Below are 12,882 nucleotides of genomic sequence, written 5' to 3'. Positions count from 1 at the left end.
GGTATGAATTCAACCAATTGTTTTGGTCCTAAAGTGTTAACAAACAAACAAACTGAACCAAAAACAGTATCCTTATCTGCCCTTTGGGGTGCCGGGGTAAAAATACAATTGCATTTGTTAGAGTAAACGCTGAAAATCCTTTCTTTCTACTTTCATCATTTAGGTTCATGCAAACTAAGAATTTAATTAACAATTTCACATAAATCGACTTCACAGTAAAGTCATATTTTTAGTCATTGGTCTCTTTTGGCCTTGTGTTGGACATGTTTTTCTGTTCATTGCAAGGCCATTTCTAAGGTCATTCCAGTGTGTAGTAATCAGAATTATTGATTTTCTGTACAGAAAAATGAAAATCTTAGGTGTGCAAGATACAGACAGTTCAGTCATCACACAAACTTTTCCAGACACGATTCGTCTGCTTATCAGATCTGTACATTTTCTGATTTGTACATCAGCAGCGACGTCTTGAAAGATGGTGTTGCTTGATGAGCTGTTAATTAATTAACAGACACAGATGAGGACTTTAAACGAGGCCTTTTTTTTAACTGCTATTATCTGGTTAGTGGATCAGTTTTAAATATTACAAGGGAGTGGTAGATGATTAAACAGCCACAGGGAGCTGTTTGAGCCCTGATTTGTGCAAATTAGAACATCTTCAGCATGTTGCTGGGGTAAACAATGTGTTTTTTATTTATTCATGGGGTTTTTTACTTCTCTGTTGTCCTGTGAATAAGCAGCTTGATCGTTCAAGGTTGTTCAGTGCAAATACATCCAAATGAAACAAATACTGCATCAGGTCACGGCAGCAAATGAAAGGTTGATTTTTTTTTTTTTTTTTCCCCTTTGGTCATCCATCCATCCTGTTCCTCTCCCTCTTCAACTCATTCACATTTCACCTGCCCTCACATCTCTTTCTCCCATTTCCTTTTATAACTTTAAAGGCTACACACACTTTTCTTTGTTTCCCACTTTCACCCTATTACCTCCTCCATCCACCTCTCTTCTTTTCGTGACTCTCTGTCTAATCACTACTCTCTCCTTTTTCCTCTTCATTATTTCTTGATGATGCATGTTCCTCCTCTCTTCATCACCTCTCTCTTGCTCTTGCCTTCCCTGTTCCTTGTCTCTTCTCTTCTCTTCTCTTCTCTTCTCATCTTTTCTTTTTTTTCCTTTCCACTTTGATACTGTCTGTCTGTAATTTCACCCTTTTGCTCCGTCTCTGCCTCTAACATACTTCCCTCCTCTCTCCACTCCTCTTTCTCCCTCTTATATTTCCACCTTTTTATTTTTTCCCCTTTGTCTTCATCACCTGTCGATGCTCCAGACTGCTGTCTTCTCACACCGTTTTGTTTTGGCTTTTAGCTCTTCATCCTCACCCTTTTGTCTTTGGCACTCTTCTTTCTACAGCACTTCTTTTTACTTCATGCTCTTTCTCCACTCTTGCTTTGCTCAGTCTTTCTGTGCCTCTCAACTGTTTTTCTTCCATTCTCTATCTCTTCTGACAGGTCAGCTTCTGTCCTTACAATTAACTGCAGCTAAACTTTTCAAACAATTTCCCCCAAATTAGCAGTTGAACTGAGGAAAAATGCACCGCCTCATTTGCATGTCACGAGAATTAACTGGCATTTCTAAGTAATGACACATTTTAATCTCATTTAATTTACGCTTGCACTAATTTCCTTGCGTTTATTTAATTCATGTCTCATTATTTATGATATTTTTAATTTGTTTGTGTGGGGAAAATAACTTGTCAGCTGTTTGGCTACAGTTTTCATCAAGGAAATCAATTGCTAATGACGATGCTGCAGACATCTGATCAGAGAAATAGCTTAAAATTTGCATCTCTAGTCTCCTACCATTAGATATGAAAGCATCTGCGCCTCCTCGTGAGCACCATACATGAACAATGCCCTGACTAAAACTTCACACCAACACACATTCTGCACTCCATGGAGTAGATGATCTGATTGCATTTTACAGCACCTTAGTGTACTGTTTTGCATATTAATGAAGGGAAACTAATTTTCTTGAAGCTACCACAGCCCCACAATGCTTTAAATTATGAATAGATATGAATACATTAGTACATTAATATTAATACAGGTATGTTAATTGGTAATTAATGCATTGCTTAGCCTGATGACCTGATGAGGATAACTGCTTATGTGTGATACATTAATTTTAGACCATTACAACAACATGCTGCGTCTGATCACCTTTTAGATTAAATGGGTGATCAGCACTTGTTGTTCCCATGCAGACAGTTCACTTTAACACTGTCTCAAAGAATCACGATCCCAAATCAACCGTTTATCTCTATAGCAAGAGATTAACATTCTTAAGCCTCACACTCACACACAGGATTTGGTGGCACTGATAATTATACTCTCAGTCTGATCCTGAAAATCAGCAAGAATGGTCAAGTATAATCCTCCCAAAGGTAGATCATTTATCCACAGTCTTATCCTATCAGTGGTTTTGCCGCTCAGAAACTAAAGGAGAAATCTGGACATAATGTCTCCCTCCATAGGGAATGAGGGCATCTACTGAAAGGTTTGTGTATGAAGAAGGTGTGAATTGAACCCTGTCGAACACCTGTGAGAGATTGGACTGATGTGTTAGACAGCGCTGTCCACCATCAACACTAAACTGAGGGAACACGAGGGAGGATATTTTGTTAGAATGGGGTTTGTTCCTCCAGCAGAGATCACAGACTTAAAGAATCAATGTCACTGAAACTGTTTAACGTGTTAATATATTGCTATATGAGTTCTGTCACATTTAGTTCATTTGGTCCAGAATTTCTGTTGCTATCCCAACGGCCAATGGGCCTTGAGCTATTGTGAAGGTGCCATGTCCAGGCTTGTGTTGTTATCATCGTTTTTGTTAGCAGTTTCTTCAAACATCTTCTCTGATGAAACTACTGGTTGGATTCATTTCTAATTTCATATGTAACTTCCCTGGGGCAATTTCTACAAAGTTTGTTCACAGTTTTGAAATTTAGAAAATTTGATTTTTGACATTTTTTTATTTAAACATTTGCATTTATTATAAAGGTCCATATATTTATGGCTTATAACATAGAAATGGTTACATATATCAATATAGTTCCTACTGAACACTGATAGGAAGTCACATATGGACTTTGATTAAATTAGTTGAGTTCTCCTCCAGTGAAAGTACCACCCACTTCTATTGCGAGATTGATCTCGTACATTTAACTTATTGATTCTTGATAGAATATTCTGCTGAGATACAGGGACATTGGTCCTATTTTCAGTTTTTTTTTTAGTGGTGCATGTAAATATGCTTGGATTTTTTTTTTAAACTGCATGAAAAGAAAATGAATCAAACATAAAATGCTTACAAGCTCATCAAACAATTTGGATCAGGAGCACCAGGTGTGACTCCAGGTGTGAAAATGCTCTTACTTTGTATACATAAATGTCTGAAAGTTAACTTGGTGAAACCATGACTGTATCTATAAGCTGCCAAATCCTTGTACTTTTCAGAAAAAAGAAAAAATACTTGACATCTCTCGTGAAGCATTTAGCTTTTGGCATACTGTGGGCATCCAACCAACAGAGGGGGAGTGTTTAACTCCTGTCTAGTAACCGGGTAAAGAGAACAGAAAACAGCGACATGAGCAGCAGCAGACATTGTTTCTCATAGCAGTAAAAAATAAGAGGGGAGGATGTTAATGTGTTGACTTCCCAAAGCATTTGACAACAAATTGAGGGCAGCTGCAGGTCTTGAAACAACCTGAAAGCATTTCCAATTTGATTTTGAAGTCAAGTCTTTACTGGAGTTTGTGCAGTTTATTTGGGTGGAATGTCCAGACAATCCACTAATTGCTTCAACAGATGTTGCTTGTATGCAGATTAGCAAATGTATTCATTTGACTTTTTGTTTTTGTTTTTTAAACTGGAATTTCTTGACTGAATTTCTTTTTTAATCTCTGTCTGTCCATTATTTCAGTTTCTACTTTGTTTTTTTCTCTATAGGTGAAGAAGGACTCTGTAGTCTCCTGCGTCCTGGACTCCGAGGCAGTGGCCTGGGACCGAGAGAAGAAGCAGATCCAGCCCTTCCAGGTCCTCACCACTCGAAAGAGGAAGGTATGGACGGAGAGATGGGTGTTGGTATAAGAATGATTGAAGATGATTGAAATCCTCGGCGTGTCAAAGAGGTAGCGAGTTGGTGGTGAAAAGAAAAGGTTGAAGGGAGAAAACAAGACAGAGATAAAGAGCGGGAGCTAGAGAAGAGGTAGATAATAGAGTGAAATGATCCGGCAGACGGGGGAGATGGACGGAAAAAGAGCAGACAGACAGAAAGAGGGTGAGATTGATAAGTGAGAGACAGCGGAGTCAAATGGATCGAGAAGACGGGGCGCTGAGTTAAAGGAGAAGAGGGAAGACAAGGTTACAAATGTCAGAGAGGAGGTTTTTTCCCATTTTGATCAGAATAATGGCCTCTTCGGATCGCACCAGTCCCATTAGACTGTACAGACAACAGCTCTCGTCTTCCTTTTTTCTGTGTTTTTATGTGCCTGACGACATCCTCGAAAAATTAAGAAACCCAAAACGAGCATGCGGAACCACAGAAATACGATGATGAAAATGAGTGAAAATGATTATCCTGATGATATTGTTACAGGCTGCAATGAAATCATGATTATTTGTAATGATGGGTTGATGCACAAACTGATTGTACTGCCCTTCTGGCATTCTGTAATGGCATCCTGCTTGTTTTACTACTGCAAGAGTTCTCAGTGAAATGAAATATTCCAGATGAGGAGATGAAACCTGATACGGACTAATTAAACATCATTAATGAGAAGAAGCGGAAGTAATGAGGGAGTGAAAAGGAGAATGATGGATACAAGGGATAAATCACAAAACAAATCTTTGCTGCAGGGGTTGTAGAACGATTTAATTTTGGGTTTCTGATCACGTCCCTTTATGGCAAGTTTGCTGGTGGTCAGAGGCCCTCATTCATCGAGTGTCCGTAACTGGAACGTTCTACATTCACCAATGATTTCTTCAATGGCACCTTTGAGCAGGGATTCTTATTAGCTGAATATTTTGTGTTATTTTGACAGAAGGGAACATAGAGGGCAATTGACACAACTTAAAAGGACTAATATTTAGCTTTTTTTAAATGGAAAATGCTGGAATAAAAATTCCAACATTACCCTGTGGTCTACATAAACTGTAAATGCTCTGCTTGGGTCTAAATTCCTCATTAATTCAACTCCACAGGTCCATCTTCAACCCTATTTCTGAGTAATGACACCAGAAAAGTGGTTTGGAGCGCTGGCCCTTTAAATGCATATGAGCCACTTCAGGCCCCACCCCCTCCAGGTTGTTGGCTGTGCTGTTCTGTCCCATTCAACCAACAATTGAACATTTTAGGTAATCGGTTCAAAGTTTGGACACATTTTCAGTATGGACTACAACTGCTGCTGCTGATAAACAATTATGTAGTACTCAGAGAAATGTTTGTCAGAAGTCTGGACCTTATATGTGCAAATGTAGACCTAACAAATTAAGCAGGAATTAAAACGGGTTGTAGAAATCCACTTGATTTTTGGCAAAATTAATATAAAGCTAGCTTTGCAGCACCTGGAGGGTTCAAATTCAAACTTTTGGAACTATTAGGGTCCAAATACACAAATAAATGAACCAAAGACTAATAAAAGTGGGTTTAGCAAAATATGACCCCTTTAAGTAATTCACATGGTACAGTCAATATAGCATCTCCTACGCTGATGCAGACTGTGAAGAGTTACTGGAGTCCTTAAGGCTCATCTATTCTCATTTTACGTATGTAACAGGCGGCTGTGGCTCAGCTGATAGAGTGGGTCGTCCAGTGACCAAAGGATCAGCGGGTCGAATCCTGCCTCCGACTGTCCACATGTCAAAGTGTCCTTGGGCAAGACACTGAACCCTAAATTGCTCAGAATTATGCAAGTAATGTATGCAGAGGACAGACAGAACGCTCCATTTGTATCTGTCTGCGTCTTTAAAATAGAGCAGAAATGAGCCTTTAGAGCCCTGGTCTTCATTCCTGGTCCTCGAGAGCCACTATCCTGCATGTTTTGGATGTATCCCTCTTCCAACACACCTGATTCAAATGATAAGCCCATCATCAAGCTCTGCAGAAGCCTGATGACGACTGTCAGGTGTGTTGGAGGAGGGACGCATCTAAAACATGTAGGATGGTGGCTCTCCAGGACCAGGGCCTTAGAGTGCGTCTCTGATCACTACAGTCACAGGGGGTTCAGTCTGCTTCACTGAATTAGCAAATAGGAGGGCTGTCAAAATTGGCCAAAAAGGACATTTGATTATTCTTTTTAAAATACGACAGGTTCGAACTATTTGATTTATTATTGTTGTGCATTTTGTACACGTGACACCAAACCAATACAACAAGTCATAAATACTTGTGTGTGTGTGCGCGCGCACGCAGGTATGTGTGTCACTGTATTTGTTTGCGCTGATACATGTACTGGTGTGCTGGTGAAAGCTACACAATTTAATTAATGCAGTTACACTCAATTCAGTATTATTCATTTAGTCCTATATTTTAAATCAAACGATTACCATAACTGACTTTCAGTCTGTACAATATACACTGACTAGTCATAGCATTCTGGCCACTGACAGAAGAAGTGGTATAAGAATACTGAGTACCGTACTTTCCAGGCTTAAGAGCGCACTTGACTATAAGCTGCACCTGAGTATAAGCCGCACCCACCAAATTTTAAAAGAAAAAAATATTTGTACATATATAGGCCGCACCTGACCATAAGCCGCAGGTGTCCACATTGTTAAATGAGATATTTACACAGAAAGATGGTAAACAGAAAGATTATTTAAATATTTATTTACATACCGTAACTGCTTTTTAGCTTACCGGCTGATAGACTGTAAGCTATTGTTGTCATGTGGCCTCCGCCGGCGGCGTCTGTCGTCGCCTGTCGTCCGTTACAAAAATTTCAATCGTCTTCTTCTCCGAAACAACAATTCCGATTGACTTCAAACTTGGTATACAGCTTCTTTATGATGACGTCAACAAAAGTTAATGAAATTATTTGGATCCGGCTCTGATTCTGGATTTGGTGCGACTTTGAAAAATTTCCCTATTAGAAGAGATAGGAAGTGCCGGTAAGCTACAGGGCCATTGGTCCTATTGTTTCCAAACATTGCCTGTAACACGGCAGTAAAACGGCAGTCACAGGCTGGTTAAAAAACCCAGAAAACTCATTGATCGCTATCTTCATCTTCCTTCTGCGCATTGAAACCACTGAAGTTGTTTTCTTCATTGTCAAAGTTGAACAGCCTCAGAAAGGCTCCGTCACACACCTTCTCAGTCTCTCTTCCATTGTCTCTCTCAATGGCACTTGCGTGCAGCAGCTCTATTTCCTTATTGGACAGACACATCAAGTGCTTTTAACTTAAAAGCTGCATCATATGCATTTCTTTATGTGTTTTCCACGATGAGGGTTTGTGCAAAATGATTGTTAAGTTAAGCTTAAAACTCTCCTCTTTGCATCACCCGTTCCACCTGTCTGTCTCGCTTTTGCACTTCCTGCTAGAGCGCCCCCTGGAGGCCGTAAAAATTTATACTCGAGCCGCATCGTTGGATAAGCCGCAGGGTTCAAAGCGTGAGAAAAAAGTAGCGGCTTATAGTTCGGAAAGTACGGTATTTCAATGGTATTACAATGGGTTGAATATATCAGGCAGCAAGTGAACATTTGGTCCTCGAAGTTGATGTGTTAGAAGCCGCAGAATGAGCTAGAAGATAAGGAGATGAGTGACTTTGCCAAGGGTCATGTTGTAATGGTGATGACTGGGTCAGAGCATCTTCACACCTCCAGGTCCATTTGGATCTTTCTGGTCTGCGGTGGTTAGGACCAACCAAGGAAGGACATTCCAGTCTCAGGATAATTGAGCATCTGTGGGAGGTGGTGGACAAATAAATTCCGTACATGGAAGTCCACCCCTCTGCTTCACTGACTTCAGGATTTCATCTACTGTTAATGTCTTGGTGCTAGGGCTGCACGATTAATCGATTTTAAATCGAAATCGGATTTTTTAATTAGGACGATTTTTAAAAAAGGGAAATCGTAAAATCGATTTCATCTTTCTTCTGCCTCCGGGCCGCGCGCCTCCGCGCGCCCGCGGGCTACCGAAGGCTCTTCCTGTGACAGTGGTCTGTCACAGAAGTCCGTGTAATGACCACAGACGTTAAATCTGTTAATGAGCCCGCAGTACTTATAGCAATATAAGCCGTGGCTTCACGCAGGGATCCCGCAATTGAAATATAGCGAGATGGGGATCACTCATCTTCCGCTGTCCCGGATCCGTACCGTACTGTCTTCTTCCGAACCGGGTCCGGGTCTCGGGGTCATCAGCCTCAGCAGAGGAGCCCAGACAGCCCTGTGCCCACATACATCCACCAGCTCCAGGACAGAATCCCTCCAGTGTGTCCTGGGTCGGTCTGTTCCACACACAGATCCCTCAGTTTAAATAGAACCACATGTGGATCACTCATATTAACCTGGTCCACGCACGCACGACTGATGCCTGTCACTGACTGACACTGGTATCACTGCTGTGGACCAGATACCCAGAAAAGGGGAAAAAAAAAAAAAAAAAAACTCTTTTTTTTTTTTTTTTTTTTTTTAAATAATTAATTTAGTCCTCTTACTTGCCTAATTTTTCATTCACAAATGTAAGTTCTTTAACACAAAACCAAATATTATTTATATTTTGTAAGATGTTGAACTTTATTTAAAGCTGTTAGATAAATGTGGAAACAAAAAGGCTATAAAAAACATAAGTATTTGCTCTGATTTGGACATTTTCTTATAGTGTATTCTCCCTGGCAAACTTATGTTATTTTCTTGTTGTATACATTGTTTTTATACTCTACTTCATTTTAAAGATTTAATGAAGAGAAGAAACAAAACAAAACTGTGGGTTCATCACGTGATCCCATCACAGCTTTGAGGTCAGAGCAGTGGCTTGCATTGTGGGCTGCTCATGAAAACGACATGCTGACTTCTGTTGTCTTTTCTAGTTATACCCAAAAATCGAAATAGAAATCGAAAATCGAGTTTTTAGAGGAAAAAATCGGGATTTTTTTTTTTGCCAAAATCGTGCAGCCCTACTTGGTGCCACAGCACACCTTCAGAGGGCTTGTGGAGTTTACATCTTCTGGTCACAGCTTTTATTGTGCAAAAAGGGGGACCTGCACATCATTAGAGGTGGTCATACTGTTGTGGTGGTCCCATAGATGTTCGATTGGTTGAGATCCAGTTGTTGATCTTCAGACCACTCCTGGTTGGTACTAACCACTTTACATTTGGAATGCCCAAGAAGATCTGAAGATGCTCTGACCCAGTGATTTGATCATCACAATTTGTCCCTTGTGAAAGTTGCTCAGATCCCTACTACTGCTACTAAGTGCTTGAATTTCAGTGTTGTGTTTTCAGGGACTGGAAAGTGCTTTAATTTTAGTTTAAGTGCTTGAAAGTGCTTGCAGTTCTTACTCTGTGATATGATTTTCTTTATTTATTTTAATATTAACTCAAGCCAAAGCTACTCACAGAGAGGTGGTACATTTTGAAAAATAACATGCTGCACACTTTTAATACCCCTCGGCCAAATATAGTGATTATGTTGTTGAAAAGACATGTCGCCATTTGACCTTGAAAAAGTAGGTCAAGGTGACCTGTTTTCAGTAGGTGTCTGCTCCATGCCTAGATGCATCCACAGTATAAATTTGGTGCAGATATGTCAATGCATTCTTCAGATAGTGCGACTACGTTGATGAATGGACAGACGGACAGATGACAAAACGATTACAACAATGGGATAATCAAAATGAATACCACTTTGCCTGTCAGTGGTCAGGATGTTATGGTTGATCTGTGTACAACTTAACTCTGTCCTTAGATTCTTGGTTCAAGTGAGGGGAAAACCTGCTACCCAAGAAAACCTTTACCAAGACGTCTTCAATATTATCTGAGGGTCTGCAGTGTAAAGTCCACCAGAAGCCACTGTTTGTCCAACTGCGCTTTACATACAAATTTATCTTGCAGTTGCATACTTTTTTCATCTATCCAAATTATTACCAGCTTCACTTAAATTGCTTGGAGTGCCAGTCACTCTGTGGGTGAGTTTGGCTGTGAACTCTCTTGACCTATACTTTATTTTGAACATAAAAGTAAGGTAGTTGTGTGACTCATCACACATTGCATTCAGTGGTACATACCCAGAGAGATCTCCCAAGGCTAATATCCACAGCAGTGCTGTACAGGCAGATAGAAGTTTCTTTATCAAATGTCTGTTTTTGTTCAGATTTTGAATATATTTTGTCAATTTTACGTTTGTTGACAGCCGTAGCAAGTTCTTGAAGGACTGGGAAATGCCACTTTTGGAGGGTCTAACCAACCTCTGATCACTTCTCTGTAGGGCTCAGTGATAAATCAATGTAACTCAATTATTTGCTGTTTTTATTTTTCCAACAATGTGCTCCCCTGCTGTCCCTCAAATGCCATCATCAATAGTTCACTACATGGTGCTTCACTTTAATAGTACACAAAGTGGTGGCTTGTGACAGTCCAGCAGCGCTGAGATCGAAAATTAGCTGATGGTCGGCCGGTCCTCTGTAGCACCATGCAGATTCTACAGTGAATTTCACTGCCCTGGAAATGTAGCACTGAGACAGTGTTTTCCAGTGGAACTGATCTCTTGGTGTGGTGGTGTGGAATGGGGAGGGGTCAGACGGTTCCTGTCCTACTTATTCAATGGAGGTGGGTGTATACGGGGCGGTCCGTGCCGCACATACCTCACAATCGGTACGTGCAAAGGGAAAGTGAAGTTTAATAGGCGTTACTAATGCCGCGTTTCCACTGCGTGGTATCAGCTCGACTCGACTCGGCCTTTTTGCATTTCCATTACGAAAAAGGACCTGGAATCTGGTACCTGATACTAATTTTTTGGTATCACCTCCGCCGAGGTTCCAGGACTGGGGACGAGATACTAAAGGGTGACGTGTAAACACTGCAGACAACTGATTGGTCAGAGAGTGGTCTCTGTGACCCGCCATTTTACAAAAAACACATGCGGAAGTTTACAGTAAATATAGCGGTAGGTTAATCCACATGAAGACAGCCCGTAAAACTACACCATGGTTTGTCGAGGAGGTTCAGACGTAAAAATTCAGCGTGAGCTTTACAAGAGAACAGGCAACGAGCAACTTTATCAGAAACTCTCCGAGCAGACGACACGGAAGTAACGCGCCGCATCGCTATGACGTCCAGGTACTGTAAAGTCGGTAGTATCCTGTAATGGAAACGGTCTCCGTTAATAGGACCTGGTACTCGAGTTGAGTTGAGCTGAGTCGAGCCGGTTCCATTTAGTGGAAACACGGCATAAGTCCTCTACATCTCCCGCTGTTGTGAAGCTCATTTACCTTTTCCCTACCTCCTGAAACTTCCCAAACTCTCATTTCAGGGGGCAGGACATTTATTTATGGGGGCATTGGACCCCTCTAGAACTGGCCCCGAGGCCTATAATATATTATTCATATGTAGAATACATCTAATGTGACAGTGATGATTTTTTGTATATCAAATGTATGGTGTGGTGGTAAGGAGCCCCATGGCAAAACCTTCCCAGCAGAAATGCTTTGAGATAACCAAGGCATACGCCAAGTTCCATAATAGACCAAAAGTGTTATCGGTAGAGATGACTTCCTCTTCTCTTGAGACACAAAAGAGCTACAAAACTTGACTGTCATTTTTTTCAATGAGGTTTTGATTTGAACATGAGTAGTTATCAGTTTCACATCCTGTGTCTGCTAACACAGGGTTTGTCTTCAGCCCAGTTACCCATTACACTCAAAAATGTCTGTATATGCAGGATTTTGCTATTATGGCTTCAATAATCAATAATCCAATGTTAAGGTAAAAATGAAAGGGATGATGTACAGCCAATTGGTCATTATAGTGAAAAATAAACCAACAGATTGATGCAGGACCCCTACACAAAGAGAAACGAACACATAGCAAAATGTGATCACGATAATTGTCGAGCTGATGTTTGTAACTTGATTCTGCTTCTTGGACTTCCTGACATGAAGGCTCTAATGCTGCAACACTTTACACTTGTGTAAAACCAGGCTTACTGCAGAGTTCACAGACCAACTCCATTCAACTTCTTTTAGGTTTTTAAGTCTGTCATGACTTTAGTGTGTCATAAAAACATGTTACATCAACCCTTTGTAGTTAAAGTGGATAAACATAACACTTGTAATGTAAATGAACTCAGACTTACAAACCAAGGAACAACACATAATACTCTCTGTAAAAGGGTAGATGTTAGAGTTAAAACTATTTTAACGAAAAAAGCATGTTGACCTTCTTGCACATTCTGCTTTTCTGTTATTATGATATTGCACATACATAGGATATCGTTTTAATTTTAAGACTGATAGAAAATCTGTTATCAGTGGGACTTGTCCATTTTACTGAAGAGAAAAAAAACAATACTTGTCTTGATTTAACCCATATCGCCCACCTCTTCTTACTGGAGATGTCAAAACTCTGGATAAAGACCTCAGCTAATTAAATTCTCCAGGGTAGCAAAAGACCACAGTTCGAGTGCTCAGAACAAAATTAACTTCCCTTTGCCATGCCATACTCACCATCATTAGATTTTATGTGGGGAGTTTTGACTTTTCTCTCAACTTTTCAGTTTTTGTGTGTCATTACTATTCATGGACTCTGTCCTGCAGCCTTGTGCCCTGTTGTTGGGATTGGTGAGGTGTTTATGTGCTCATTAGGAACAACTAGCGCACACTTACAATTTC

At 40.4% G+C, this 12,882-nt stretch overlaps 1 protein-coding gene across 2 annotated transcripts in view; it reads left to right on the top strand.

Annotated features, from left to right (window-relative positions):
• The window catches only part of lig1 (ligase I, DNA, ATP-dependent), a 130,535-nt gene that overhangs the window by 65,649 nt on the left and 52,004 nt on the right, over nt 1-12,882 (top strand). For both annotated transcript variants that reach the window (XM_030161210.1, XM_030161209.1), the window contains exon 19: nt 4,005-4,115. In XM_030161210.1, the coding sequence (XP_030017070.1) occupies nt 4,005-4,115 (111 nt within the window). The remainder of the gene's footprint in view (nt 1-4,004; nt 4,116-12,882) is intronic.

This window comes from Sphaeramia orbicularis, chromosome 17 (assembly GCF_902148855.1).
Source record: "Sphaeramia orbicularis chromosome 17, fSphaOr1.1, whole genome shotgun sequence".
In the NCBI taxonomy this organism is placed as follows: domain Eukaryota; kingdom Metazoa; phylum Chordata; class Actinopteri; order Kurtiformes; family Apogonidae; genus Sphaeramia; species Sphaeramia orbicularis.
Note: the sequence above shows the minus strand (reverse complement) of the source record. Positions and strands in the feature narration are given on the sequence as shown.